The following is a 26,312-nucleotide window of genomic DNA, read 5'->3' on the forward strand; positions in this document are numbered from 1 at the left end:
AACAAACTCCAGAAACTACAATTTCTCTTTGAAGACTGGACGACATGATAACATACCTGTAACTCTGGCCTTCTATCATCCGATGCCATGGTGTAATCTGTGTCGATACTACTCAGACTCAGACTATCCTCCTGAACACTGGATGCACTCAATGACAGGTCTTGCGATGTGTCATCTGGAATAGGAAGATGAGGAGGTGTTCTTGAGCTGGATGCAAAGGGACTTCTTCTCCCTATCACAGGAGAAAGGGGTTCCGATTGTGTAACATGAAATCTTAGGAACTAAAATAATGCATTTCCCTTCACTTAACTGGATATATTTAAATTGCAAAAATGGCACTGGGGAAGCACAGCAAATCTATCATTCTTCTGTTTCATCTGTAGTATTAAAAAAATCCCAAGGTGGTTGTTTTAGCATGCGTTTCCAGAAATAGGGTTACGGTTCCTTGTGAGATTGGGTATTCTGCAGTTGTTGCATTTATTTTATCTCTTGGTACTATTTTTTAAAGCTCCAAATCTGTTTTCCATAAACATCGTAAATACATTTCGTCCAAAAAAAAATGGTGTCGCATGGCCACAAAGGTTGACTTCACTCTAATACAGGACTCACAATCTAACAATATCTTATTTGATGTAAGGAACAACTAACCATCTTCAAAGGGGCTTGCCGATCTTCTCCTCTCCAGTTCCAGTCCTCTGTTTGGTCTATGACGACAGTCTGGACACTTGTAGGGTGTGGGCTGGCCCGCTGCCTTGCTCTGCTGGTACTTGCTTATTACTGTTCTGTCATCACAGTCAGCATGAACATACCTACCAACATAAACAATGCATGTGAGCTTGAAACAGATTCAATATGAAAATACAAACAAGGCATCTTGGCTTCAAAGAGCTTTTACACAAATGTTTGTACGAACAAACAAACAAATTTCACATCAGAAAGGAAAGCTTTAATGAGTTTTTGCCCCTGCTGGCCTACAAAAATGTGAGTATAAAATGTTGCTTCTAGGGAGTTCAAAAGGTTAGAACTGTCATTCTATGCAACTATTATGTAACCTAAATAACAAACAAAAAATAACCATCCAATCATAATATAACCGAGGAGTGAAAACATCTTTAGTACAAATAATTTTATGACACATTTCAATAAATGTACAGACTTAACATATTTGCAAGAGGTAAGTCGTTATGTCTCAACTACATGTTTTCAACGTAATCTTACCCAAGGGATTATAAATAACATGAATTAATTGCAAATACTATGATTGTCACAGATCACAATTCCAATATAAGACATTTTTTAATGAAAAGCACCTCATTTGATATTAGAGGTTGCATAAATCTTAATTTCCATAGCAATATTGTTAGATTTAGTCTGAACTCCAAGTTCCCTTCACCAATTTAGCCAACATTGTCAATTCCTACCTATTGCAGAGATGACATTGGACCATGACTTTGTGCGTAGTATGATGCCTGTATGCCTTGCCACAGATGGGACAGCAGTAGCCCTTGTTGCGTTGTTGATAGCAGCTATCACAGACGGTGTAGTTGTGATGCCACCTTGAGCTGGGACCGTTTCCCGGCGTCCTTGCACCACAATCTGTGCATACCCGACAGGTCTGTCAAAACAATGAATACAAGAAATGAAATAAGTTATAGCTCAATTTTAAATCTCAATTGAAGGTTCATTACAAAATGGAATGAGTTTAAGAAACTTCCAAGCTATCTGTCAGACATATGAAGAATACATCTATACGCAGTATGCATGAAAAAAACATTACTGAACTTAACATGCTAACACAATGCTTTCATATGCCTACTAAGGACCAAACATTGCAAGTAGTCTGAAGACTCAAAACTGGCAAATGCATAACAGGATTTTCTGGTGTATAAAAGGTCACATCATTTTAATAAACATTCATATCATGACAAATAAAAAACATAACTCCTCAATTAAGCTTGGAGATATTAATCTCGCTAATGAATACATTTGTGTTTTACCAACTATAAGTTGAAGTATAACATCTTTGGATTCAAATACCAAACTTTTAAAATAATTTAAACATAGATTCAAGCAGATATTATCTGATGTTACTATGTAAGAAAAAGACTTATGGATGACTTACTTTGCATTTCCAGCCATTCTTTGGAATGGTAATCATGGCTGGTTTCAGGCAGAACGTGTGATAGCCCTTATCACATGTATCACACACAAGCATCTTGTTATCATCCCCAGGTTGCCTGAAAACATAAACAAACATCATTTGGTGAACTATTTATGCCTAATAACAGATAATTAGATGGTATTTTTCTTAATTTACATAATCAAGAATGTTTGCCAAAACCATGGTTTGAGTGAGAAAGACATATAATCTGCAATCAATGCTCTAGCATCATTATTAATTGGAGCTTTAAAAAAAATGGTATGATACCTCTATATGATCAAGGCAATGTGAATCAAATGAAATGAATCATAACACCTGTATGATCAGAAATCAGTAATCACATATTTGTACAATGCAATTTTTTTTTTTTATAACAGCATGATTATGATGGTAATCCAAATAATGGTAATGATGAAGTAGGTGATAACAAAAATGATGATAATAATAAAGACTGCTCATGATAGAAATGATGATGAAGATCATAATCATGTCTCCCAACATACCTGCAAGTTTGGCAGATCTTACAGTTTGGGCACTGCCAGCCTGCCCTGACAACAGGGTCAATGGAGACAGGTGGATCAAGGCAAGAGCCATGGTAGTGTTGTCCACAACTAGTGCAGAATAATGACTCTGAGAGATTGCCAGGCAGGTCACAGATGGCACATTCTAACTCCTCCATCTCAACTGAAACGATAACATGTAATGAATGAATAAACTTTTACAAATTTTATTCCTGTAATTAATTTGAAAATGAAACCAATAGATATTGCATGGTGGGTGCATCCAAATAATGAATATGACCAAATAATGGACTTTTCACTACAAATTAAATTCTTTCAGCAAACGATCTCCAAGTGGAACAATCCATTACCAAGCAAGGGATGAAAAAAATACACTATGCCCTATATACAACCTGATTCACCACGCTATGAGTAATGGAAGGAAAGCACCATGGCTATTTAACATACATTTATGTCAGAGTAAAACTGAAACCAAAATCCGATTTATTTTGTGCTTTTGTTTACGTAATAAGATTGTGATATTCCTCTCTCTCTCTGACAAAAGATATGTCGAATAATTTAACAAAATATTTAAAAAAAAGATAATTTGACTTACCCCTCTCTTCTGCTAAATCCAGATGTTCTGGACACAACAGAATAAGAGACTTGATACCCTATGGAGAAACACAATCAAAACATCTCAATTAAAACACAGTTTCATGAAAGCTAACAGAAATTTTCCTGAAAGGCTGATTTCACTCAAGACTACACCTTCTACTCAAAAACCTCAAATGGACACTGTGAAAGACATGAAAACATGGCTTTATCTTCAAACCGTAAATTAAAAGTAGCTTAATACAGGTTCTATGAAATGGTGCACATTATTTCAGGGGTTTGGTCAACTCTTCTTCTTGCAAATATTGTTTATACCATTAAACCATCACATATGCCGTAATAGTGAATAGCTATAGATACTTGGAAACCAAACACAACTAAATGAATCCAAAACAAGATCAAACTTAATCAATACAAACATGACTATCAGAATCCGAGATGACTCAAGTTGAGAATATAGAGATGAAATAGATGGTGTAGGATTACCTGAAAGGAACCACTGCTTGCAGCACATGGGTAGTGATAGACCCTGTTACAACCTTGCTCCACACAGAAAATGGTGGCTCCAAACCTGTGACAGTAACTGCAGCGCTGTGGTGGAAAAACACAAAGGCATCGTCAGATATCGTAATCATAATAAGTGTAAAATGTGATTGTTTGGGACCAAATTTGAGTTGGAATTGGTATATTATTAAGCCCTAGAAATTCATCATGGTTAACCACTATGTCCTTTTTCCTATGTTAAATTAATTATGAATGGCAGCATACAAAACAAATACCCTTTACATGTATTAAATGAACAGTAAGAGGCAAAAGAGATAGCTTCAAGTAGGAAGCCCTGCATACACTTCCTCATCTCTGTAGCTGTAGTGTGTTATACAGAAATGTGTAATGCACAAAGTTTATCTCATTTTATTTTGGCTAAGTGGTTCATAGGATTTGCAGCCTCAAATCATGGAGCAGGGCTTCATGTGACTACAACATGATAAAATTTCATGCCAGCATTTTTCAATATGGCACAAAAGATAAGACCCTAATTGTGCATAAAGGCAAGTCATCCATGAAGCCTGTTTTCAAATGAGTTAATAATGTTATGACGATGAAACAATGGAGTGACATTCAAATTATATGCTTTACTGCAGAATCTAAAAATATCTCAATTTACATCTTGTGAATCATAATAAATAACAATGCCCTCTTATTTAGCGCTCATATCCGTTATGTACTAGCCTGAAGGCCTGTTCACAGATGATATGGGAAACATCTACAGCACAAAATGAAATCTATTTCATGTGTACAGTCAAACCTGCTTTAGTGACCACCTGTCTACAAAGACCACGTTCTTCGTTTCCCTTGAAAATGGTTTCTCAGTGAAACATGTACTAAAGGGACCTGTCTACAGAGACCAACTGTCTACAATGACGACTTTTTATGTTTCTCTTGGGTGGGCGCTATAGACAGGTTTGACTGTACATGGATGGCACTACAGTGAGAAGAAAAAAGTACACATAATAAAGGCCACTAAGTGTACTCATTTATCTCTGTGTTAGGAGATACACAAATATGGAAAAACTACAAACGTGTCTTTTTTTCCATGGCAGATTTAGGGAGTTGGTTTACAGAATTATATGGGAGCATTTATGTTCTTGTTCTTGAATGCTCTACATCTAGTTACAAATTCAAATCACAAGATTTTCCCTAATTCATTAAAAGGTATGTTCAGCAATATAATTTACTGCAAGAATAAACACTGAGGAAATGAGCTTCATACCTGAGTGATCCCTGAGAATACAGCCTTATCTACGTTGAGGAGTTGAAAGTTCTCGTTTTGGCACACACCATCTGACCAGGCAGCACAGCAGTGATGTGCTGTTGTGTGACCTGTGAAGAAACAATCAAGAAAACAAGATGTTTGTATGAAAGTTTTGCAGTTACATTGAACTTTAAAGCAATCTATAAGGCACTGTATCATCTCCTGAGAGCCTAAAGCTCATTAACTGTATGTGATAGTACACAGGTTGAAGTCTTTTTGACTCTCAACAGCCAAAAGAATTATTTTATAAATTTTCATCACTATTCACTATAACTAACAGACCCTTTTAACAATTGAGTGACTTTTTTCTGCCCTAATACCAACATGTTTTGAAGTCCAAGTATCATACCCCACACAGTATAATTTTGTTTTGAAATTTGAAACATTGATGAATACACCAAGAGAAGTGCACTTTACCTTTGTTGAATGTGAGATATCTATTGTTAGGAATACAAAAATGCCTAATGATTAATATGTAAATGTTTGATGGAGGCAGAGTTTGATTTGGTGAAGGAGAAATCTAACAAACCAGCCAAGCATAGCATAAGTGTAGCACTGCAGGTATTTATATATTTTTTCATTTTAGAGCTACCATACTGTGTGTGAGTGGTCGATGTGCATGATCCGATAATAATAATGTTTTATTTACCCAGGGTAGCCACTTCAGTTATGAAACTGCTCTTCCAGCAGGCCCTGCATAACATAATATATTATTACTACCCTTCTCCAATCTAATATGCTGAGCGCCTAGCTAGAAGGCAGAAGGTCCCATTGTTATTAGTCTTTGATATTACTCGGCCGGGATTCGAACCCACAACCTCCCGTTCATGAGGGGGGCGCTCTAACCACTGAGCCACCATGCCAGGTTTTTAAACCCCTCATGCCATAATACTATCCAGTCATAGTTGATTTCTTACCTGCCAATTCAAAGAGAGTTTGGAGATCTGGTTCATCAGCATGGCCTACATGACTCAATTCATCCAAGCCGTCTAATGATGGATCCTTGATAGAATCAGGATTACTCCTACGAGGTGATTTACTTCTATCCCTAAAAGAAACACAAAAACAAATTAACAACGAATATGAAATAAATATCAATTTATTCTGATCAATTACATGTGAAATTTCCTGTATTTAATACAAAATGCTTTCAAGACTGATAATTTTAATGTCAAAGTAGGGTAGAGAGATAGGGCACACATCTGCCCGTCTATACAAATAATAGTCATCATTGGATATGCCATTTTGGACAACATGAATACACAAAGGTCGCATGTACATGAAAAACATGCAAAACAACATGGAAAACAAAATTATACGAAATCCAGCTGAAGATACCGGCGAAGGAAGTTATGTGTAAATATGACGGAAGGTCTTACCCCAGTCCATGCTTATGTGCCTTAGGAGGTCCCCGAGCTCGTCTCCATGTGAGATGCTTTTGGCTCCTGCTCTCGTTAGGATTATAAGGAGCATCCTCTTCATAGTTCCGTCTGGACCTGGGCAAGGGTTTCCTGAAGGGGTTGAATCCCGGAGTGGAGTCGAACCGCAGTAGATCCCCCTGCCCTAGCAAGCTACGCTCACCACAACAGCAGAGGGAACAGCTCGGATCACTGCTACTGAAAGAAGGAATCAAACAAATATCACATTGAGTCGGGTGACACTCTTACAAAAATACTTAGCATTCAGAATTTATGTGCCCATTTCTGAATGTATTGTAGTTGTGACATGCACATTGATAAATTGAGAAGAAGAAAAAAAAAAAAAATTCCTTCTTGTTACAAGGAGAATTTATATAAAAGATATCCCAGTGAGAAAAAAAATATCACCCTACCTGATAAAAGATAAAAGAAAAAACTAGATGGAATTCGACTGCGCGCAGTCGAAAATGATGCCTCCGTCATAGAGCAATTTTACCAACCAAAACAGAAGAAATTTTTCAAATTCAAGTTCATTTGTAATCCATTAACAGGTTCTCAAAATATCGTGATTACAAGCTATTTTTGCATACATAATGAGCCATGACCTTTGACCTCATGACCCAAGAATCTACTCAGTTCATTGGCTCTGCAAGATACATACATGATCTAAGTTTGGCAGGAATCCATCAATCTGTTCTAATGATAATGCGATCACAAGCCATTTTTGCATACATAATGAGCCGCGTGACCTTTGACCTCATGACCCCAAAATCTAATCAGTTCATCGGCTCTGCAAGTAACATACATGACCAAAGTTTGGCAGGAATCTATCAATCTGTTCTTGAGATAACGTGATCACGAGCTGTTTTTGCATATATAATGAGCCCTGTGACCTTTGACCTTTGACCTCGTGACCCTAAACTCTAATCAGTTTATTGGCTCTGCAAGATAAATACATGACCAAAGTTTGGCAGGAATCCATCAATCTGTTCTTCAGATAACGCGATCACGAGCCGTTTATGCATACATAATGAGCCCTGTGACCTTTGACCTCGTGACCCCAAAATCTAATCAGTTCATCGGCTCTGCAAGATAAATACATGACTAAAGTTTGGCAGGAATCCATCAATCGGTTCTTCAGATAACGCGATCACGAGCTGTTTTTGCATACATAATGAGCCCTGTGACCTTTGACCTTTGACCTTTGACCTTGTGACCCCAAAATCTAATCAGTTCATCGGCTCTGCAAGATACATACATGACCAAAGTTTGGCAGGAATCCATCAATCGGTTCTTCAGATAACGCGATCACGAGAACGGGACGTATGGACGGACGGACGTACGGACGGACGGACAACCCGAAAACATAATGCCTCCGGCTACTTCGTAACGGAGGCATAAAAATAGCTGTGTGTACCAGGATCAACAACAGCAGAAATTCAAGGTAGTGCTTTGACAATTGAAAGCAAAAGTATAATATTTCAAGTGCTTCATATTTCAATGATTTCCTTCACTTCCACAATTTTGAGAGAGGAGGAAATGCTAAAGTGGAACTACTGAAGTGGAATGTGTGACATAAACTGATCTTATTGCAGCATCCCTAATACAACCTAGCATTCTGACACTATATGCAGAAAACAAAACTGTTTACAACATGAATGAGGTTAGATACAACTTCCAGCTGAAGGATAACATACTCACCCATTATTACAATCCATCACATCATCGTCATACTGGTTCTCATCCATCAGACTACCCCCATAACCCCCTGTATGCCCGGGGCTGACCCCTCTATGACTCAGCTCAGGGGACGTTACCCCACTGTCCGTTGCAGCACTGTAAGAATCCAAAGACTTGACCAGCGACTGGTCGCTACAAGTTCTTTCCACTAATTGTGATTCTGAATGGTCGATCATATGGGACATATCCCCGGGGTCATCGTCCTCTGGTTCCTCCTCCTCCTCCTCCTCTGGTGATTCATTGTCCAAGTTTAGTTTGTTGGAGGAGGGTTCCACCTCCAAGTTACTGAGAGTTGTATCCATAGTTATTGCAAGATCTGTCGGCTCCTCTTCACTTCCACCCTCCACTCTACAATAGACAAAAAAAAATGACACACAGTTTTTAAATAACAGCTTCAAACTTGGCTTAATTCTGGATAAGGATTATGGATTTCCTTTTTTTTCCAGCAGAATGAATCATCAAAATATATATTTTCCTTTTTTTTTATAGAAACATCCTCTTTTTTCAAGAAATCACATCTTGTATTTAACACTTATAATTAAACATGATTGGTCTAACTAAAGACGTACAATTTTTTTTTTTAATGTTGAGGTATTTTGTTTACAGTTACTACATGAAATATTTGGAGAACTTAAATCAATAAAAAGAATACCTTCTTTAAACAAGGCACACTTGCAATCATTAACACAATACAGCATTTCTGGAAACTACAGCTAAATATGCATATTGCATAGGCTAAAAGATATTCAATACTTGTACAATGTCTTTGGGCAAGCTTTGGTTAAAAGTAAGATTTTTTTTTTTAAAGATTAGAAAACTAAGATTGAAAAAATCTAATTGGACATTGACTTTAGCTACAAAGAAAAAAACATGATGAAGAAAAACAAATTATTGTCTACCTGAGGCCTTTCCGTCTTTCATTGACATTGAATGTTTCACGTTTCGGCCGGCCTCTTCCTCTTCTCTGTGGAATGCTTTCCACATCCATCGAGACCTACATGTAATCAATCAAAACAGATTAAATAAAAGGTTAGAATATATATTCTTTTACGAAACAAAGCGAGAGCAAATTCAAAATAAAATGTTGACTTTTGAGTACATATATGTAAACATAATTTCAAGAACATACACTTCTGTCATGTGTGAGATGTAGATGTAGCTTTTCATAGAATAATCATGATATTGATGCATTGATAAGTAGCCTCTATTAGTACTTGAAATTACAGAGTAAATTTTCTCTCATGCCCATAGAACATTAAATGGTTTCCATCATTTAAAATTTCCTGTAGATAGCAAAGAAAATGTAATTTCCATGCAGTTTACCACAAAGATACCCATGCAAGTACATGTATTTGATTTTAATGTGGTAAATTTTGCTTATGTCATACATCATGTACGGTGGTAGTACACAACCATACATGTAACAGTTTATATGTACTGCGATCTAGTACAGAATCAAAGACTCTAAATTCATTCATAGTTATAAAAATCATTATCCTTTCAAGATATCAATGAGAATAACATACATCTATAAATTCAGATTTCTGTCATTATAGACACTATTTTTCAAAAGTTGGTATCAAAGACAAGGTACAGGTACATGTACAAATACATAGCCACTGATTTATCAATTAGGAATTTCTCCCAATTAGATGACTTTCTCTTCTTTTCTTTTTTCATTTTTCCTAATGAATTTCAAGTTATTAACATCATTTTAATACAGGTGAGTGAAACATGTACATGTAATATGTACTAATGTAATAATGACCACCCAAGGAAGACAAGAAAAGTGGCCTTTATACATGGACATGTAGGCAGGTGGTCTTTATGTACAGGTTCCTTTAGTACATGTTTCAATGAGAAATCCTTTTCAAGGGAAATAAAATTTGTAGACAGGTGGTATTTCTATACAGGTATTTCTATACAGGTGGTCACTAGAGCAGGTTTGACTGTAGTAATGTTTGGAATTGACTTGATTGTCGAAATGTGTAACAAACACAATTCAGTTTATTCTAGAATACGATATATATGAAATTTCTTTTATAAGAGCAAGACAAGTACTGCATTACAAATGGCTACCATACATTTTATGTACAAATGTATTTCACATATATTCATGCATCACTGCACTTCTCTTTTGATAATAACCAGGGTCTTGTGAAATAGCAGATTCCCACACAAAGCTCAATAATATGTTTCAGGGAATTTGGTCATGCAACAGTCACAGCATTCAACTCACCTCTGATTCTGGCTTATGGCCAAGTCTTTTCCTGCGTCCTGTACGAGAGAGAGAGAGAGAGGGTAATAACTTTTCAAAAATATTTTGAATAAAACACAAAATATAAAGAAACGCTTTAACTGGTAATCCACCCCAATGTAAGTTCAATCAATTACATGCATTACTATTAAATACAGTGTACAACTGTACATGTCCTTTTAGCCAATGTAAAAAGAAAGTGCTACCAAATTTAGTATAGTCTTATATTCTACAATTATTTCAGGATAAAATTATTTATCTGATGACTTGGCCCAATATTAATAAAGTTAACAACTCTGAATGCTCAAACATGAAAACAGACATATTTCAAATAATCAAAGGTATGCTGTATTGATCAACATGTAGTACATGTACTTCATTTTCTGTCAGGAAATGCAAATATTTAATTATTAAAAACTGCATCAATTTTTTACCACTCAAAACTTGGGCAAGAACTTGCATAAATCACTTGGACATCTACATGTACATGTAAATTCAGTGTATATGGATATGTTTTACCCGAACTATCAAACTACAAGTAAATTTCCTTCACAAACGATTGAAATTTATCATCAACAAAAACAATGATATCCTGTACGTGAAAAATGTGTACACATTGCAAGTGTATAATAGAAATAGGCGTAACTTAATGAGCATTCAAGTACTTCAGTAGCCAACAAATCCAACTTCTTTGTAAATGTAATTTTACCAAGGGGAAAGCATGTTGTAAAGCTATATATACTGGTCTATACATTTGCAAGCTGTAATAATTTTGCTCAATTTATAGGCAGAATATTGATAGACAGCATTAACATCAATGTGCATGTAAAATTAGCAAATAGAAAGCAGTGACGATATTCTTTCATAATAACATGGAGAATTCTCCTGTCTGTGTATTTGGGTGTTTTGTATTTTATACATGGTGGTTTCCATCTAGGAAAGAACTATTGCACTTTTTTAAAGATCTTACCTAAGTCAAAGAAGAAAAAAAAACATACATGTAACTTTTTATTCGCTGTTAGTAAATAATGGAAAGTCCACCCTTGAGTTGATTTTCATAAAGCCGGAGTAACAAAAATGAAAAGACAAAGAGAGAGAGAGAGAGAGAGAGAGAGAGAGAGAGAGAGAGAGAGGCACACACACACACAGATACAAAAACAAAGAGACTTGTTACTGGAAAGTAATTAAAATCAGATAAAGAATACAATTTTTAAATGAGCGGAGGTTCTGAACAAATCTTGGGTGATCTATTTTGCATAGTACTCTGTTTTATTTGCTTTTCTAGACACTAATGAAACAATTTCATGCTTTCTTGTTTTTTCCCCAAAGATAATCCTACCTGATAATCAAAATCTGTGCCCAAAATATCTATGAGAAAAGTATTATTATATAGGCATGAACAGGTACATGTACATTGTAGGGTATCCTGTATAAAAAAATCATAAACTCCTTCATTAATTGAAAAACTTATCATGGTGGACTATTCCTTTAAGCTTGGAAGCTAAAATAAAGTAGATATTTTCAGATTTATTAAACTTTGTATGAAAACTAGTAAACTACTGTACGACACAAATTCATTTCACAAAACATTGGCATGTTTATGTCTCATGATTCTGCAAGTATTGATGTAATATACACGTACATGTAGCTACATGTACAGTACATGAAGTTAACGTTTTTTTTAATTCAAAAGATTTTTTGTTAAAATTGCACCAAATTAAAAGAGCTATCACATAATCTATGTACATGTAGCATCTCTCCCATTTGTTATTACCGTATGTGCAAATGATGTCATTGCTCGTTCCAGTGAAGTGGACTAAATTTAAGTACATACATGTATACATGTTGTAAAAGTTAACAAAAATTAAAAAATACTTGTTAAGTGTAACAGCATAAAATATAGACTGGCATGAAATTAAGTCCAAATTCTATGAAGAAAGGGATAGGAAACAAGATTTGGACACACATAGACACAAACACAATCTCACCTGACATAATATAACCAGCTCCAGTATATGGTTAGTGGACCAGCAGAGAGAGAGCTTAGATATTTAGTACAGCATGGTAATGGCAGAGTAGGTGTGATGAGAGAGAGCGGTGAAAAGGGCTTGGACAGAGGCCGATGAGACAATATCTATGGTTGATAATGTACAGGCAGAGGGGATCGAGGATAAATCAGCATGATAAAAAAAGATTCTCGGTTTACAGTTACATCATATCATGTACCGGTATGTTCTTTCAGCATTTTATTGGTTTCTATTTTGTTTGATTCGTATTTCGTAAAGATATAGACCGGTGATGGTAAAATTGGGGTTCAAGGCTTTTGGGTGCGAAATATCCATTCAATATCGTTTAAATATTGCCTTCAGAGGTTTAGATGGCAATTCTTCAACCTAAAATTTGCAAAAAAGCAAAAATATATGCCCAAATATTCAATGTTGAAGTGCATTCGCGATATCTATCCAGGCTGGAATCGATATGATAATTTACCAAATATATCAATTAGTAGGCAGTTTCCTGGCAAAATTGATATCATCATGTATTAGTCAAAACATGTTCTTTCACATGATTGGTAATAAGAGCATCCATTTACTTTTTTGAGAGGGGGGCGCTTCCAAAACTGGTCTATACCTTTAACTAATATGGGTGAATATATAAATAGATGATAGAAGGTGTTAAGCAATAAACAAAGTGTTAGAATAGTCCTGTGTACCATTTTATTGATTTAAGAAAAAGCATATTGTTTGCAAATTTGATTAATTTCAATCACTCATCTTCCACAGTGCATGCAACTTTTCACACAAGAAAACAAGTCATTCAAGTCACACTACCAATGCATTCCAAATTCATTTTTAAGTTACTTAGGGTGTGTTTATGCTCAATTTTTAAAGGCAGAATGAGCGATTTGAATCGCTCATCATAATCGCAGTTCCACGGTGTACTGTTACATGTAATGCTCACTTCTCTGGCTCCTCCAGGCATGATTCTGGCTCTGCAGCTGGATTCGCAAACCTGCACTGCGCATGCTACGTTGACCCCATTGAAACGCGTTTACAAATGATTGTGCGTTTATGCTTCCCCAGAATCGCCGATCCAAAACGCACCTTTTTGTGAGTTTACGATCGGCGATTATGATCGCCTTTTTTCGGTGATTCTACAAAAATGAGAAAGGACGCAAACATGTTTTGAACTAAACGCGTAACAAATGCCTCATTCTGGCCAGAAAAAGTTGAGCATAAACATACTAAACATACCCTTAGTCAGGAGAAATTTCTATTTAACAAAAATGTGTACACAGGTGTGATGACAGATACATGTACATGTAGATCTGAAATCTATCTTTACAGGGATAAATTCACAGAGCATGAGCTAATGAACATTTTTTGTTCTCTCTCTCTATATTAATTGATTACATGTATAACAAATGTAACACCTCATAAGAATAAGAATATTGATTCATTTCATAAACATAATCAACGCTCAAAATACACGGGGGCGGTGGGCGATTCGCCCCCGTGAGCTCCACAATCGCCCCCGTCAGATGGTTCACGGGGGCGATTGCAAAATTAAAAATCGCCCCCGTGGAATTATAAAATAAAGATTATCTTTTCTGATATAACTTTAACACAATATTGAGTATCAATTTTCAAACCTTAAACCAATAAAATGGAACTAATTAGATGGCGCTTTCTCTCCCATCTCTATGAGTATTACCGATACAAACAACAGAGCTCGCAGTGCAGCTGTAGTGCGGCCGTCAGCAGTGGCTATACTGCGCCGGTAGTACCGGTGTGCACGCTGCTGACGCCCAATATCTGCTGGAGCTGGAGACGATCGCGCAAGGACTGAAACATGGAGAAGTTTTTCGTTGTGAAAAGTGTGAATCCTCTGAAATCTGGTTATTCTAAAAGATTAGCAAATAATGTAACTCGACCAGTAAATCAATATTGAGAAGAAGATCACCAAAGATGTTGCAGGGGCGGATCTAGGCGGTTTAGGGGGTTTATATAACCACCCCCCCTCCCCCCGTGGGCTGCCAAGTGAAAATGTGATGTGCATAGAAAAATGCTATCATGTGTCATTGTGTCCAGACCTACACAGTATTAGTAGATGTCAGTAGATGCCAGGAAAATATCACTAATTAACGGGGGTTCAAAATAGCGCCAAAAAATCACCTCGCCGCTTCGCGGCTCCTCGACGATGCTCCGCATGTTTGTAGATGCCAGGAAAACGGGGGTTCAAAATAGCAACAACAAAAATCGCCTCGCCGCTACGCGGCTCGTGGACGATGCTCCACATCGTATTTGGGTTACCCCCCCCCCACCCTTAGCAAAAAGCTAGATCCGCCCCTGTGTTTTGGAAGGATATGGTAAAAACTAAAAGTAAAGAAAGAATGTAAATAAGGTTGCTCCGAATAATGAGGAGGACATTGTGTGCAGAGCGGGAAGAAATGGAGAGAATGTCATCACGGAGATAAAAGTCAATAACACGTATGTAACAAGTAAATTTCTAAGAGGGAAAATGCCGACTTAAATAAATGATAATGATAAAATACCAAGGAATTTAGGAGTTTCATGGGTACCAATTCAATACAAATTTGTATTAAAAAAGAGCCCCCGTCGGTACTAAAAGAGCCCCCGTGAGAGGGCTCACGGGGGCTCTTTTTTTTTTGGAAGAGCCCCCGTGGACAAAAAATTAATTTGAGCCTTGAACATAATGCACATGTATAATGTAGCTAACAAATGCACATACTGAAGTTTGAAAGTGTGACATTTTTTTGTAAAGAATGTTGTGAAATGTAACTTTTCAATTTCATTCTTTCTATGATCAAACTGCAACAACAACTTTGATAAACATGCCATTAAATTATAAAAACTAAATGTGTTTTAAGCATTCAGGCACATAAATACTTGTTTTGTGATATAAAAAAAAAACAAGAGGTAGAGTGTATTTGCTTTACATATTAGATGTACCTTTGGACGTCTTACTATGTTAAGTCCAATTCCTGACAGTTGAGACCACTAAGATATAATAAGTTAGATACAATACATGTGTACAATGTATAAAGGAACTCTCCTACTGGTCATGTGTATTATATCATGTATAAAGAACACTTGTATGTTTTGTACCCAAAATCCTCAAAGTGAGCACGGTATCTCTTTTCTCAAGTCTTATGATCAAAATAACATTTTATTCCACCCCCCCCCCTTATACATCATTGCAGGATGATGACATGAAGTCAAACTAAAACAAATTGTGATTAGTTTTGTTAACTATCTATTTTAACACATAACATAAGAGAGTTCTCCATAACTTCTCTATGAACAATTGCATGTACGGACACCTATCATGACCATATCACAAATGGGGAAATCCCTCACCTTAAGATGACCCCAGCCTAAAACAAATCTTATTTTTCCAACTTTCATTACTATCCAACATGTTTCTCTAATTTTCTGCTGACATATTTATTCAAGCCAGCTTTCCATTCTCTTAAAATTACATTTATCTGACATTCAAAGACAAAATTATTTAAAAAAATCTCCAGCACCTCCTTGTTTGAGGTTATGAAGGTACAATTACAAGCAATGCTGAATGCTTGTAAACTTGACAAATGTGATGGCCAGCAGACCAGGATAGATCCTGTACAGTTGTAGCATACTGTCATTAACTCACTATATTTGAACAAAGAAAATGCAAGTCTTCCTAAAGTTAATCTTCAAATAAAAACCAGGTAAATTCTGATAAAGATAAATTCACCCCTTCCAGTACAAAATTAAGTGTTTATATTACTGACAGACATGACGATAAGTCAGCTACTCCTAGAGTTACTTGTAGATGTACATGTGTAGTGATTTTACAAAGTTTAAGAATGTTCATAAAACTTCATAACACATTGAAATTCTGAATTTTATACATATACCGAGACTTACGGTACATGCAGACTCTTTGAATTTGATTTTTTTTTCTCTCTCCCTGTACAAACACCAAGTAAGTAACATAACAACATTCCCCACAAGGGGGAAATAGATTAAGAGACCCTTCTCTTATATTAAAATTGAGCACCAAGATACTAAATATCTTCAAAATGTTCAAATACTGTAAAGAGAAAAAGTTCAGTTCTAGTGAAAGTGGGCAGGTCCAAGCTATTTGGATTGTGACGTACGGGACATTCAGAGACTTTAAACAAGAAATAACAACATATAAAATTATTTATAGGACTATTTTTTGGTATGAGTCTGTGGCTATTATGGACTAGTTCATTTGTGGAAAGTTTTAGTTCTGACCATTTCTTTAATTAATTTTTAATGTACTTAATGTGCTGCGTGATGTACGGGACACTGCAAGCCATCAGGGAATACTAAAATGAGTTTATGAAAGTAGATCTAGATCTTTGTGCAAAGTCCAAATTGAGAAGAAAAAAAACTGTGATTTTTTTCTGAGTTAGTGTTTGTGATTGAATTTTTACAGACGTGAATCAATCAGATACCATTATTTACGTATGGGGACCGAACTTTAACATTACGATCCAAAAGACATGAATTTTTTAACCGAGGTTCACCTGAGGCAATTTGTAGGCGAAGACAGATGCAAATGACCGTACCACTACCACTATAGTAGACCAAAACTGAAATTGTACGAAATTGCGGCCCACATCTTGTACACAACAAAAGGGGTGAATAAAACACTGCAAGTTGCATAATTCAAATTTGAAAAGAAAAATGACTGTAATGTTGCTGATAATGAATATTTTTCGACCAGACCTTCATAAATGATTTCAATTCAGGGTCTAAGACTTGTGTTTTACCATTTACAATACAACATTTTGACCCGGCGTTAGTGGTTACAAAAAATACAAGTTTTGGGATTTTCACAGTTCAAATCCCTGCAAATAATGCCCTTTAATGTTGATCTACACTTCATTGTGAATCTGCAACAAAAAAAAGCATTCTGCAACAGAGCTGTACTATATGTAGAACAAGCAATATTAACATGGAAATAAAATAAAGTTAGTTGCCCAATTCATGTTCAGCTCAGCTCAGTATTGCAATCACATTCACTTCACACTCGCAGACACACACTCTCAGTCACTGAGGTCTCAGTGCATCATCAACCAGTACGAACAGGCATGCAAAATGTTTTTCATTTCATAATAAATTCTGAAGCTCATAGGATGAGATATTATTTTCCCACAAATGTAAAAAGCATGCAACTAATGTATTAATATGCCAGCTTTCCGAAATTCTAAATATCCACCCAATCCCGGTTAAAACAATGAATGCAAAGCTGCACGCTCAAGCCCAAGCGGACGTGTAATTTGTTAATTAAAACGATGGAATTTACCTGCACGAACATGCAAACTCAACATTAAAATTAATACATTTCAAGCCAAATCTCAAATAGAATCAAAGAACTTACAGTGGTGGCACTTTTGCAGGACGATAACCGGCGGGTTTTGATGCCCGTTCATAGAAACAAAGGGTTTGAATATTTTCATCACGATTACTTGTCTACTGATGATGCCGCCATATTGAATGCCTCTTCACTCATTGTGACCTCCAAAACAGGGAGATTTAAATGATAAAATGTAGATCCGCTATCTTCACAAATAGACCTCTGGTGATTAAAAATAAGGCATTTCTGTGGTTTTAATAAATTGATCTATTATAGCAAGCAAAATAAATTACGCATATCCCATTTAGTACATTTTTAAAAACTTCTTGATGTTTATGCATTTTCGCGGATGAATCTAATGTTGTGAATGGAGCGACCCTTTTTATTATGTTAATAATACTACACGGTACGAAAAATTCTCTTAAATGTATACACTCGGTATAGATTCTCGAATTTTTCGTCTATTTGTTATTTCTCGTCAATTGTGTTACCTGTGGAATAATACATCATATTTTGATTGGTATTGAGGAAAACCTAATCGATCTCTTTATTCTCAGGATTGGCTTTTTGGTGCAATAACATGGGTTTTTCAAGTGCAATATATTGCAGTCTACGCTGCACTGTTGAGGTATAGTGGCCTGGACGTAACAGAAAAGCGACCACGCACGCCGTCTACTCTGTACACACACAGAGCCCCACCCCCATTTTCAAAACATGGGCGGTATAGAATTAATCGGGAAGCATGATGTAGGCCCATGTGACTCAATGATGGCTGTGGCTTAATTGCTTTTCCTAATTAATGGAAAATTAATATTTTGCTGTATTGGGTTTTTCCATTAGTTAGCCCATTTGTTGTTGTCTTTCCACAAATTTGGTATTCCTATGCCTACCTTGCATTGTGATCATCAATTGATGTGGCGGTGTGTCGTTCGCTTCTGTAATTATTTCATGTCTAACAAAATAATAGGTTATAACGTTTGATATATTTCATCAAATGTGAATGTTGTGTCCACCGCCTGTAGGCAGCTTACGGCTGCAAGGTGTTCTTGTTACATGGCTTAGTATTCCTAACCGATCATTAGTCGCTGCCAAACACTGACAAGCAGAAACAAGAGAAAAATCGCAGACAATAACATTTGAGAATATGGTAAGACAACGAGTCCGGGATCGACCCTTGATAGTTATATTAATACATTTGACTCAGTATGATAGAAAGCGCACATCAAAATGCAATGATAAAGAAGAATACAATTACATAATTCTTTCTATAGCTTTCTTTGACAAGCACAAGAGGCACTCGGCCCGACGCCCCCTGCCCCTTATCGAGAGAGAATTTTAGCGCCGGGCCGGAATTCTCCCTCTCACTCGAACGACTCATCAGAAGCTACCGAATTCAAAGACCGTCAATACTACTGAAGGAAGTTAGACCACACAGCGAGGTCACTGACAGGTGGCTCACTCATTAACTCAGCTCTCCGTAACATAAGAAAAAGAGGATCATGGGGGACCAACATGCACCGATTGGGGAAGTTTTCTATAGAGGGAGCAAGTAGCTACAAGTAGGACAGTGGGGCTTTAAAGACTGTATGGAGGCTTATATATACCTCTATTCTTTTCTATTAAAAATGCAAATTATGTTGCTCGGTATCAACATTCAGATGATCATTAATTTCATGTACAGGTGTGGAAAGCTAACACGTTTTATATTCATGACATCAGAGGGGCGGATCCAGGATTTTCCAAAAGGGGGTGGGGGTGTGAAATGTACGAAATTGCGAATGTATTTGTAACATGATCAGACAAAATAATCTATTGGTTCATAATAATGTCGAAGGAAAATAGAAATCACAAAATTGATGTGCATTGTCATAATTTGCTTAACAAATCATGATAAATTTATTTTTCTGTGACACGTGTATTAAAAGTGATAATGAATATTCATGAGATGCCTAGATTTGTTGGTTTCTATTGGTTTCTGTTGGTTTCTATTGGTCCTATTGGTCCTATAGTTTTTTTATTGGTCTTATTGGTCCTAATGGTTTCTATTGGTCCAATTGGTTTCTATTTAGAATTGGTCCTATTGGTTTCTATTTATTTCAATTGGCCCTATTAGACTTTAATGGAATTTCAATTGGTTTCAATTGGACCAATTGAAGTCCAAATGGAGGCCAATTGGTCCAATTGAAACCAAATGGGGACCCATTAAAGTCTAATGGGGCCTAGGCCAATGGGGCCAATGGGTCCAATTTGTCCAATGGGGCCAATCTGGACCAATTGAAACCAATTGGGGACCCATTAAAGTATAATGGGGCCTAGGCCAATGGGGCCAATGGGGCCAATTTGTCCAATGGGGCCAATCTGGACCAATTGAAACCATCTGAAGTCCTATTAAAGTCCCATTGAAACCTGTTAAAACCTATTGAGACCAATTGGAACCAATTGAAACCAAATGAAACCAACTGAAATTTCAATTGGTGTTCAATTGGTTTCAATTGGATTTTCGTCTTGGGAGGTTAAATTTCAACGGCATTTGAAAGATAGTACTAATTTACAACTTCCCTAAAAAAGGTGGGGCTTGAAAATGTCTTTAAGTGGGAAAATAACGACTATTAGTTGTCAAATCGACTTAGGATCTATAGAGTTAATAAGTAATAGTCTTGATTTTCAGACCATTGCACAGAATGGTTGTACGTTTTATGCTGCGCAAAGATTCAGTCAATTTAATTTTTGCCATTACAAGAAGTGGGTTATTGATGTAGACAAAATGCTCATGTACCCTTTACAGCTCATTTTATGTATGTTATTACCAAATATGAATAAAAAGCCAGTCAGTCACTCAATAGTGTCTGACAGTGAAGTCTAGCAAGTAAACAGGTTTCCTTGCATAATTTGAATATTAGGACACTGCTAATGTTTAAATTTCACAGATAGGACATACATGACATATTCATAATTCCTGCAAAGTTCTACAGAATTTGATGTTGGCTGCAAAAGGGACATAGAATGTTCACCGGCACTTAAAAAACGAGGCCTTCTGATTGGTTAGAAGTTAGAGAAAAGTGATCTGTCACGTCGCGACACGTTGTATGCTTCGTTGCTGCACAATGCATAAAGACGGTGGTCTGGTACTTCACCAGTAGATTGCTAAATTATCTGTGTGTGAACTGAGTTGTTATCAGGGGCATCGCTAGACCTTTTTCAGTGGGGGGGGGCGGGGGTGTAGAGGCCACTGATTACCGTCAAAACTAGCCACCAATTACCGACAAATATATGTCAATGTCCCAATGTCTAAAAATTTAACCCTATAAACCCGGGGCCAGGAACTAAGTTATTTTCAGTCCCCCCCCCCCTCCCGCGCAAAGCGCGGAAGCTTTGACACTAATTCATTACATTATTGGTGAAGAAGATGATTCGTTGTACCGTTCTCTACTCTTAATTCTTGTCTGAATTCAGTTTCCCCCTTCCGCGCGAAGCGCTGAAGTTTTGACGTTTTATTCAATAAAAAGAAGACGATTCGTTGTACCGACTCTTAATCATTGTCTTAATTTTTCAAAAATGTTTCATGTTAGATAAAAAGTCACAGTTCGTAGGAAGAAAAAAAAATTGCCGACAAAAAACGACCGACATAATACACTGTAAAAAAAAGTTGGGCAGATGTTATTGGGCAACTCAAAGTTGGGCAAATCTTGTCCAATAATTGGGTTATTTTCTCCCAACCATTTTCTAGATGAAGTTACCTCATGAAAAGTAAAAATAGGTTGGGTAGGTGTTACTGGGCAAATAAATGTTGGGCAAATATCGTCCAATGATTGGATTATTTCCTACCAACCATTGTTGGGTAATGTTATTGGGCAAATTAAAGTTTGGCCATTTTTGTCCAACATTTGGGTTATTTTCTTCCCGAACATTTAATACATGTATACTTACCCTATTAAATGTTCAAAATTAGTTGGGCAGATGTTACTGGGCAAACTTAAGTCGGGCAACAATTATACAACAAGAGGGTTCTATTCTTATAATAGATGTGTCGTGGTCGAGTGAATATGTCATCCCCCTTTCTTTCTTTTCCCCTTCTCATTATTCTCCTTTTTCCCCTTTTCTTCCTCCGTCTTTCTCCCTTTCTCCCTTTCTCCCTTTTCCGCCTTTTCTCTCCTCTTTCTTACCCTTTCTTCTTTCCCCCTCCTTTTTCTCCTCTCCTCTTTCCCCTCATTCCTCTTTTCTTCTTCTTTCTCTCTTTCCTTTTCTTTCTTTTCCCCTCCTTTTTCTCCTATTATCCCTTTTTCTTTCCCCCTTCCCCCTCCCCCTTTTTTCCGGGGGGGGGGGGCACGTGCCCCCTTAATCCGCCACTGCTTAATTAGAATACAAAATGTTCTTTGGCCAGCACAAAATTATATACGCTTCAAGTTCTTACCCTGGGAAGAGATGATACCCATGCAATGTATACGTCAGACCCGGATCCTTGGTCAGACACTCCCTCACATGTAATTTCCCGCCCTTCAACGTTTATAGCTGCTAAAAATATTATCTACTACACAGCCATGCCATATTCGTTTCTTTTTACCGCAGGAGAGAGATATATAATACGGTTCTAGGCCGGACACCTACCCCCTGGACATTCACCCCCGGATAACCACCCCAGTCAACTACCCCCTAGGACAACTACCCCTTAGGGTCACCACCCTCTAGGACGACTAACCTCAGGACAACTACCCCCTGTAACTACCCCCGGACCGAACCCCTGCACAACTACCCCCTAGGACAGCTACCCCCGGACAACTACCCCCCCCCAGACAACTATCCCAGAGGGTAGTTGTCTGGGGGTAGTTGTCCGGGGGTAGCTGTCTTAGGGGGTAGTTGTCCTGGAGGGTAGTCGTAATTGCCATGGGGGTAGTTGACTGGGGGTGGTTTCCGGTGATGGATGCATGTCCGGGGGGTATAGGTTTCCGGATACGAGATAATACACCCCCCCTTTTTTTTTGTAACTCCATTGATCCTCCTATACTATACTCTAGCTTTACCATATGTTGTTATGCACAGGTGAGATGGTAATTTGCTCGACACCCTACTTGCCAGCCCCCTCCCCCCCCCCCCCAATCTATAGTCTAACTCTGTACAACTATGCAGGGAGAACCAACTTAACCTGGATAACACTGATTTATGTGTTTTGATTTATGTACCATTATAAAATTATATATTTCCTTCATGTTTATAATTCCTTTTTGTAAACATTATGTAACATTATTCGGATTATTCTATTTTTTGCCTGGATTCCTTGCATTCGAGGAGAGAGTTTCAAGATAATGGTGATAATTCTCCTTATCAGCCTTGTGTTTACGACCGATCAGCAACTTCATAGTCCCCCAAACAGTATGTCCTTGTTCAGCTGTAATATAAACAGTGACCGTGTGGTTACCCCTATTCACCTATCTGATACTTGTTATTAAACTCAGAAGACTGTTCCTGTAGAGCTGCTTTAGCTGAATGTTACAAGGAATTGCTGGAAATCAAAGTGTGTACTATTATCATTTTGTTGAATTGAATTTTTAATCATGTATTTTATGTATGTCTGGTGATATATCATGTTGATGCCGTAATGTAGGTGGTGGAGATTTGATGTACTGATGTTGGTAAACTAGGTGACTATAGTCATGATAGTGTTGGGATGAATCACTTTCGAAAATATAGTTGTAGTCATGGTAGTAGGTTTATGTCATTGGGTTATACAGTATATCATGAGGCTGATCTTTCAGTATATTCATACAGGCTTGGCGTCTCTCATGAAAAAGAATTGGAGAGTCCTTTGAGTTTATTGATTGTGATTATGATGTTACATGCTCTTGTTTGGGTTGTGTTCATAGGTACTATAGATTAACGCCTACTTCGAAAACAGGACCCTGAATGTTGCAGTTCCATATTCAAGCTGATTAGTCATTTTCTTTGCTGTATGTAGAATTTGGGGGGGGGGGGGGGGGGGGGGGGGTAAGAGTACATTTTTTTTGGCCCCAAAAATCGCAGCGACTCAGCCAGCCGCTGAATAAGCGGGGGGGGGGGGGGGGAATAAGAGCCCTTTTTCCCCCTGTGCCCCCCCCTGGATCCGCCACTGGATACATACCTGTTTACCTTTATTTTTGAAAGAATTTTTCGTCATTATGATAAAGGGGGTATGAAGAGGAAAATGTCTATTCTATGTAGGAAAATAGAAGTGGTATAAAATTATTAGAAAGCTATAACAAAGCTATACAATACAAAACTCAAAAGTAACATTCAATGGCTGGCAGGCGATTTTGTATACACTTGAAAGAATCATTACAAAAAGAAGGCAAGAAAAAAATTGCTTTCTTTTTTCCTTCTATCTATCTATCTACCTTCTTTTGTTTTTCTTGTTTTGGGGGAGGGGTTGGGCGCAGGGGCGTCGCTAAACCTTTTCAGTGGGGGGAGGGGGGGGGGGGGTGTAGAGGCCAACGATTGCCAACAAAACTACCCACCAATTACCGACAAAATTAACTGTCCCAATATCTACAAATTTAACCCTATAAACCCTATAAAATTGTTTTTCCTATGGACTATATATATCATGCGCAAATGGTCATTTTCCTCGATGACATAAATATACGAATTATTTCGTCAACTTAGTCAGCATCATAGCTATATATTTCAATGAAGGCGCGGAGCTATAGGATCTTATTTTAGGGAGGAGCGGTAGTGAGCAAGCGAATCACTTAAATAGAGCGCAAAGCGCGCTCATTAGGGGGGGGGGGGGGTTGATAGGCCGTCCGCGCGAAGCGCGACAGCTTAGACGTTTCCTTAAATTATTAGGAAAGAAGACGATTTATTGTACTGTTCTCGACTGTTAATCCTTGTGCGAATGAAGTATCCCTCTCCCCTTCCGCGCGAAGCGCGAAAGCTTTGACGTTTCATTAAATTATTATAACAAGAAGATGATTTGCTGTATACCGTTCTCGACTGTTAATCCTTGTCTGAACTCAGTTTTTCCCGCGCGGAAGCTTTTGCCATTTCATGAAATTATTAGAGAAAGTAGACGATTCGTTGAACCGTGCTCGACTCTTAATCCTTGTCTGAATTCAGTTTTTCCCCCTCCCCCGCGAAGCGCGAAAGCTTTGACGTTTCATTGAATTATTATAACAAGAAGACGATTTGCTATATCGTTTTTAACTGTTAATCCATGTCTGAACTCAGTTTCTCCCCCTCCCGCGCAAAGCGCGGAAGCTTTTGACGTTTCATTAAATTATGAGAAAAAGCAGACGATTCGGTGTACTGTTCGTGACTCTTAATCCTTATCTGAATTCAGTTTTCCCCCTACCGCGCGAAGCGCGGAAGTTTTTACTTTTCGTTTAATTATTAGAGAAAGTAGACGATTCGTTGAACCGTGCGCGACTCTCCTTGTTTGAATGAAGTTTCCCCCTCCCGCGCGAAGGTTTTTACGTTTCATTAAATTATTAGAGAAAGAAGACAATTTGCTGTACCTTTTTCGACTCTTATTAAGCCCTATTTATCTGAATTCAGTTTCCCCCTCTCGCGCGAAGCGCGGAAGCTTTGACGTTTCCTTAAATTATTAGAGAAAGAAGACGATTCGTTGTAACTTTCTCGAATCGTCTAAATGAAGTTTTCCCCTCCCGCGCAAAGCGCAGAATTTTTGGCGTTTCATCAAAATACAGAGAAAGGAAGACGATTCGTCGTACCGTTGTTGATTCTTAATTCCTGTTTGAATTTAGTTTCCCCCAAAATTTTAAAACTCTGATTTTATTTAGCTGATATTATAGGAAAGTGAAACTTCGAGAAAATACAAGTATTGTAGTTGTAGTCACTCTCGAAGTCGTCACAGCGGATAAAAAGTCACAGTTCGTAGGGGAAAAAAAATTGTCGGCCGACCGACAATATACATCTCACCGACTTCAAACTTCTGCATTGATATACACGAGGATCGAGCCAGAATACCGACACAGCTGATCCGACACAGCAACATTTACCCGTGTCTTTCTTGCTCCCTCGACGAGACGACTCCACCCAACAACAACCCTCTCTCTTTTACTCCCACTCCTCCTTTCTCAGGCTCTTACCTCCCCTCTCTCTCCTCTCTTTCACCCCCGTTTCTTTCGTTTCCCTTTTCTCTTTTTTCTTCTTTTCTTTCTTTTCTTTCTTGTCTTTCTTTTCTTTCTTTTCTTTCTTTTCCTTTCTTTCCTCTCCTCCCACTTTTTCTTTCTTCTCTTTCCTTTCTTTTCCTTTCTTTCCTTTCTTTTCCTCTCTTTCTTTTCTTTTCCTTTTCTTTTTTGATTTTTTGATTTTTCTTCTTTTCTTTCCCTTTCCCTCTCTTTTTTCCCGACGGCAGCGCAATTTTACAGACAATATCCTGACAGGTGGGGGTGTCGCACCCCCACACTCTTCCCCCTGGTGG

The 26,312-nt window shown here is 37.5% G+C and overlaps 1 protein-coding gene across 13 annotated transcripts in view; it reads right to left on the reverse strand.

Annotated features, from left to right (window-relative positions):
• Window positions 1–18,058, reverse strand: part of LOC591084 (histone-lysine N-methyltransferase 2C) — a 60,034-nt gene extending 41,976 nt beyond the window's left edge. For 10 of the 13 annotated variants that reach the window (XM_030972772.1, XM_030972775.1, XM_030972774.1 and 7 more), the window contains exons 1-15: window positions 17,924–18,058; window positions 12,493–12,638; window positions 10,487–10,524; window positions 9,147–9,241; window positions 8,209–8,595; window positions 6,469–6,705; window positions 6,007–6,137; window positions 5,048–5,157; window positions 3,763–3,867; window positions 3,278–3,335; window positions 2,665–2,845; window positions 2,123–2,237; window positions 1,422–1,615; window positions 649–809; window positions 57–232 (exon numbers count right to left, since the gene is read on the reverse strand). In XM_030972772.1, coding sequence (XP_030828632.1) covers window positions 57–232; window positions 649–809; window positions 1,422–1,615; window positions 2,123–2,237; window positions 2,665–2,845; window positions 3,278–3,335; window positions 3,763–3,867; window positions 5,048–5,157; window positions 6,007–6,137; window positions 6,469–6,705; window positions 8,209–8,595; window positions 9,147–9,241; window positions 10,487–10,524; window positions 12,493–12,499 — 1,995 coding nt within the window. In that variant the 5' untranslated portion in view covers window positions 12,500–12,638; window positions 17,924–18,058. The remainder of the gene's footprint in view (window positions 1–56; window positions 233–648; window positions 810–1,421; window positions 1,616–2,122; window positions 2,238–2,664; window positions 2,846–3,277; window positions 3,336–3,762; window positions 3,868–5,047; window positions 5,158–6,006; window positions 6,138–6,468; window positions 6,706–8,208; window positions 8,596–9,146; window positions 9,242–10,486; window positions 10,525–12,492; window positions 12,639–17,923) is intronic. The other 3 variants (XM_030972777.1, XM_030972771.1, XM_030972776.1) reach the window with 3 other exon arrangements.
• Window positions 18,059–26,312: the final 8,254 nt, after the last annotated feature.

This window comes from Strongylocentrotus purpuratus, unplaced genomic scaffold (genome assembly GCF_000002235.5).
Source record: "Strongylocentrotus purpuratus isolate Spur 01 unplaced genomic scaffold, Spur_5.0 spur5_scaffold_6, whole genome shotgun sequence".
Lineage (NCBI taxonomy): Eukaryota > Metazoa > Echinodermata > Echinoidea > Camarodonta > Strongylocentrotidae > Strongylocentrotus > Strongylocentrotus purpuratus.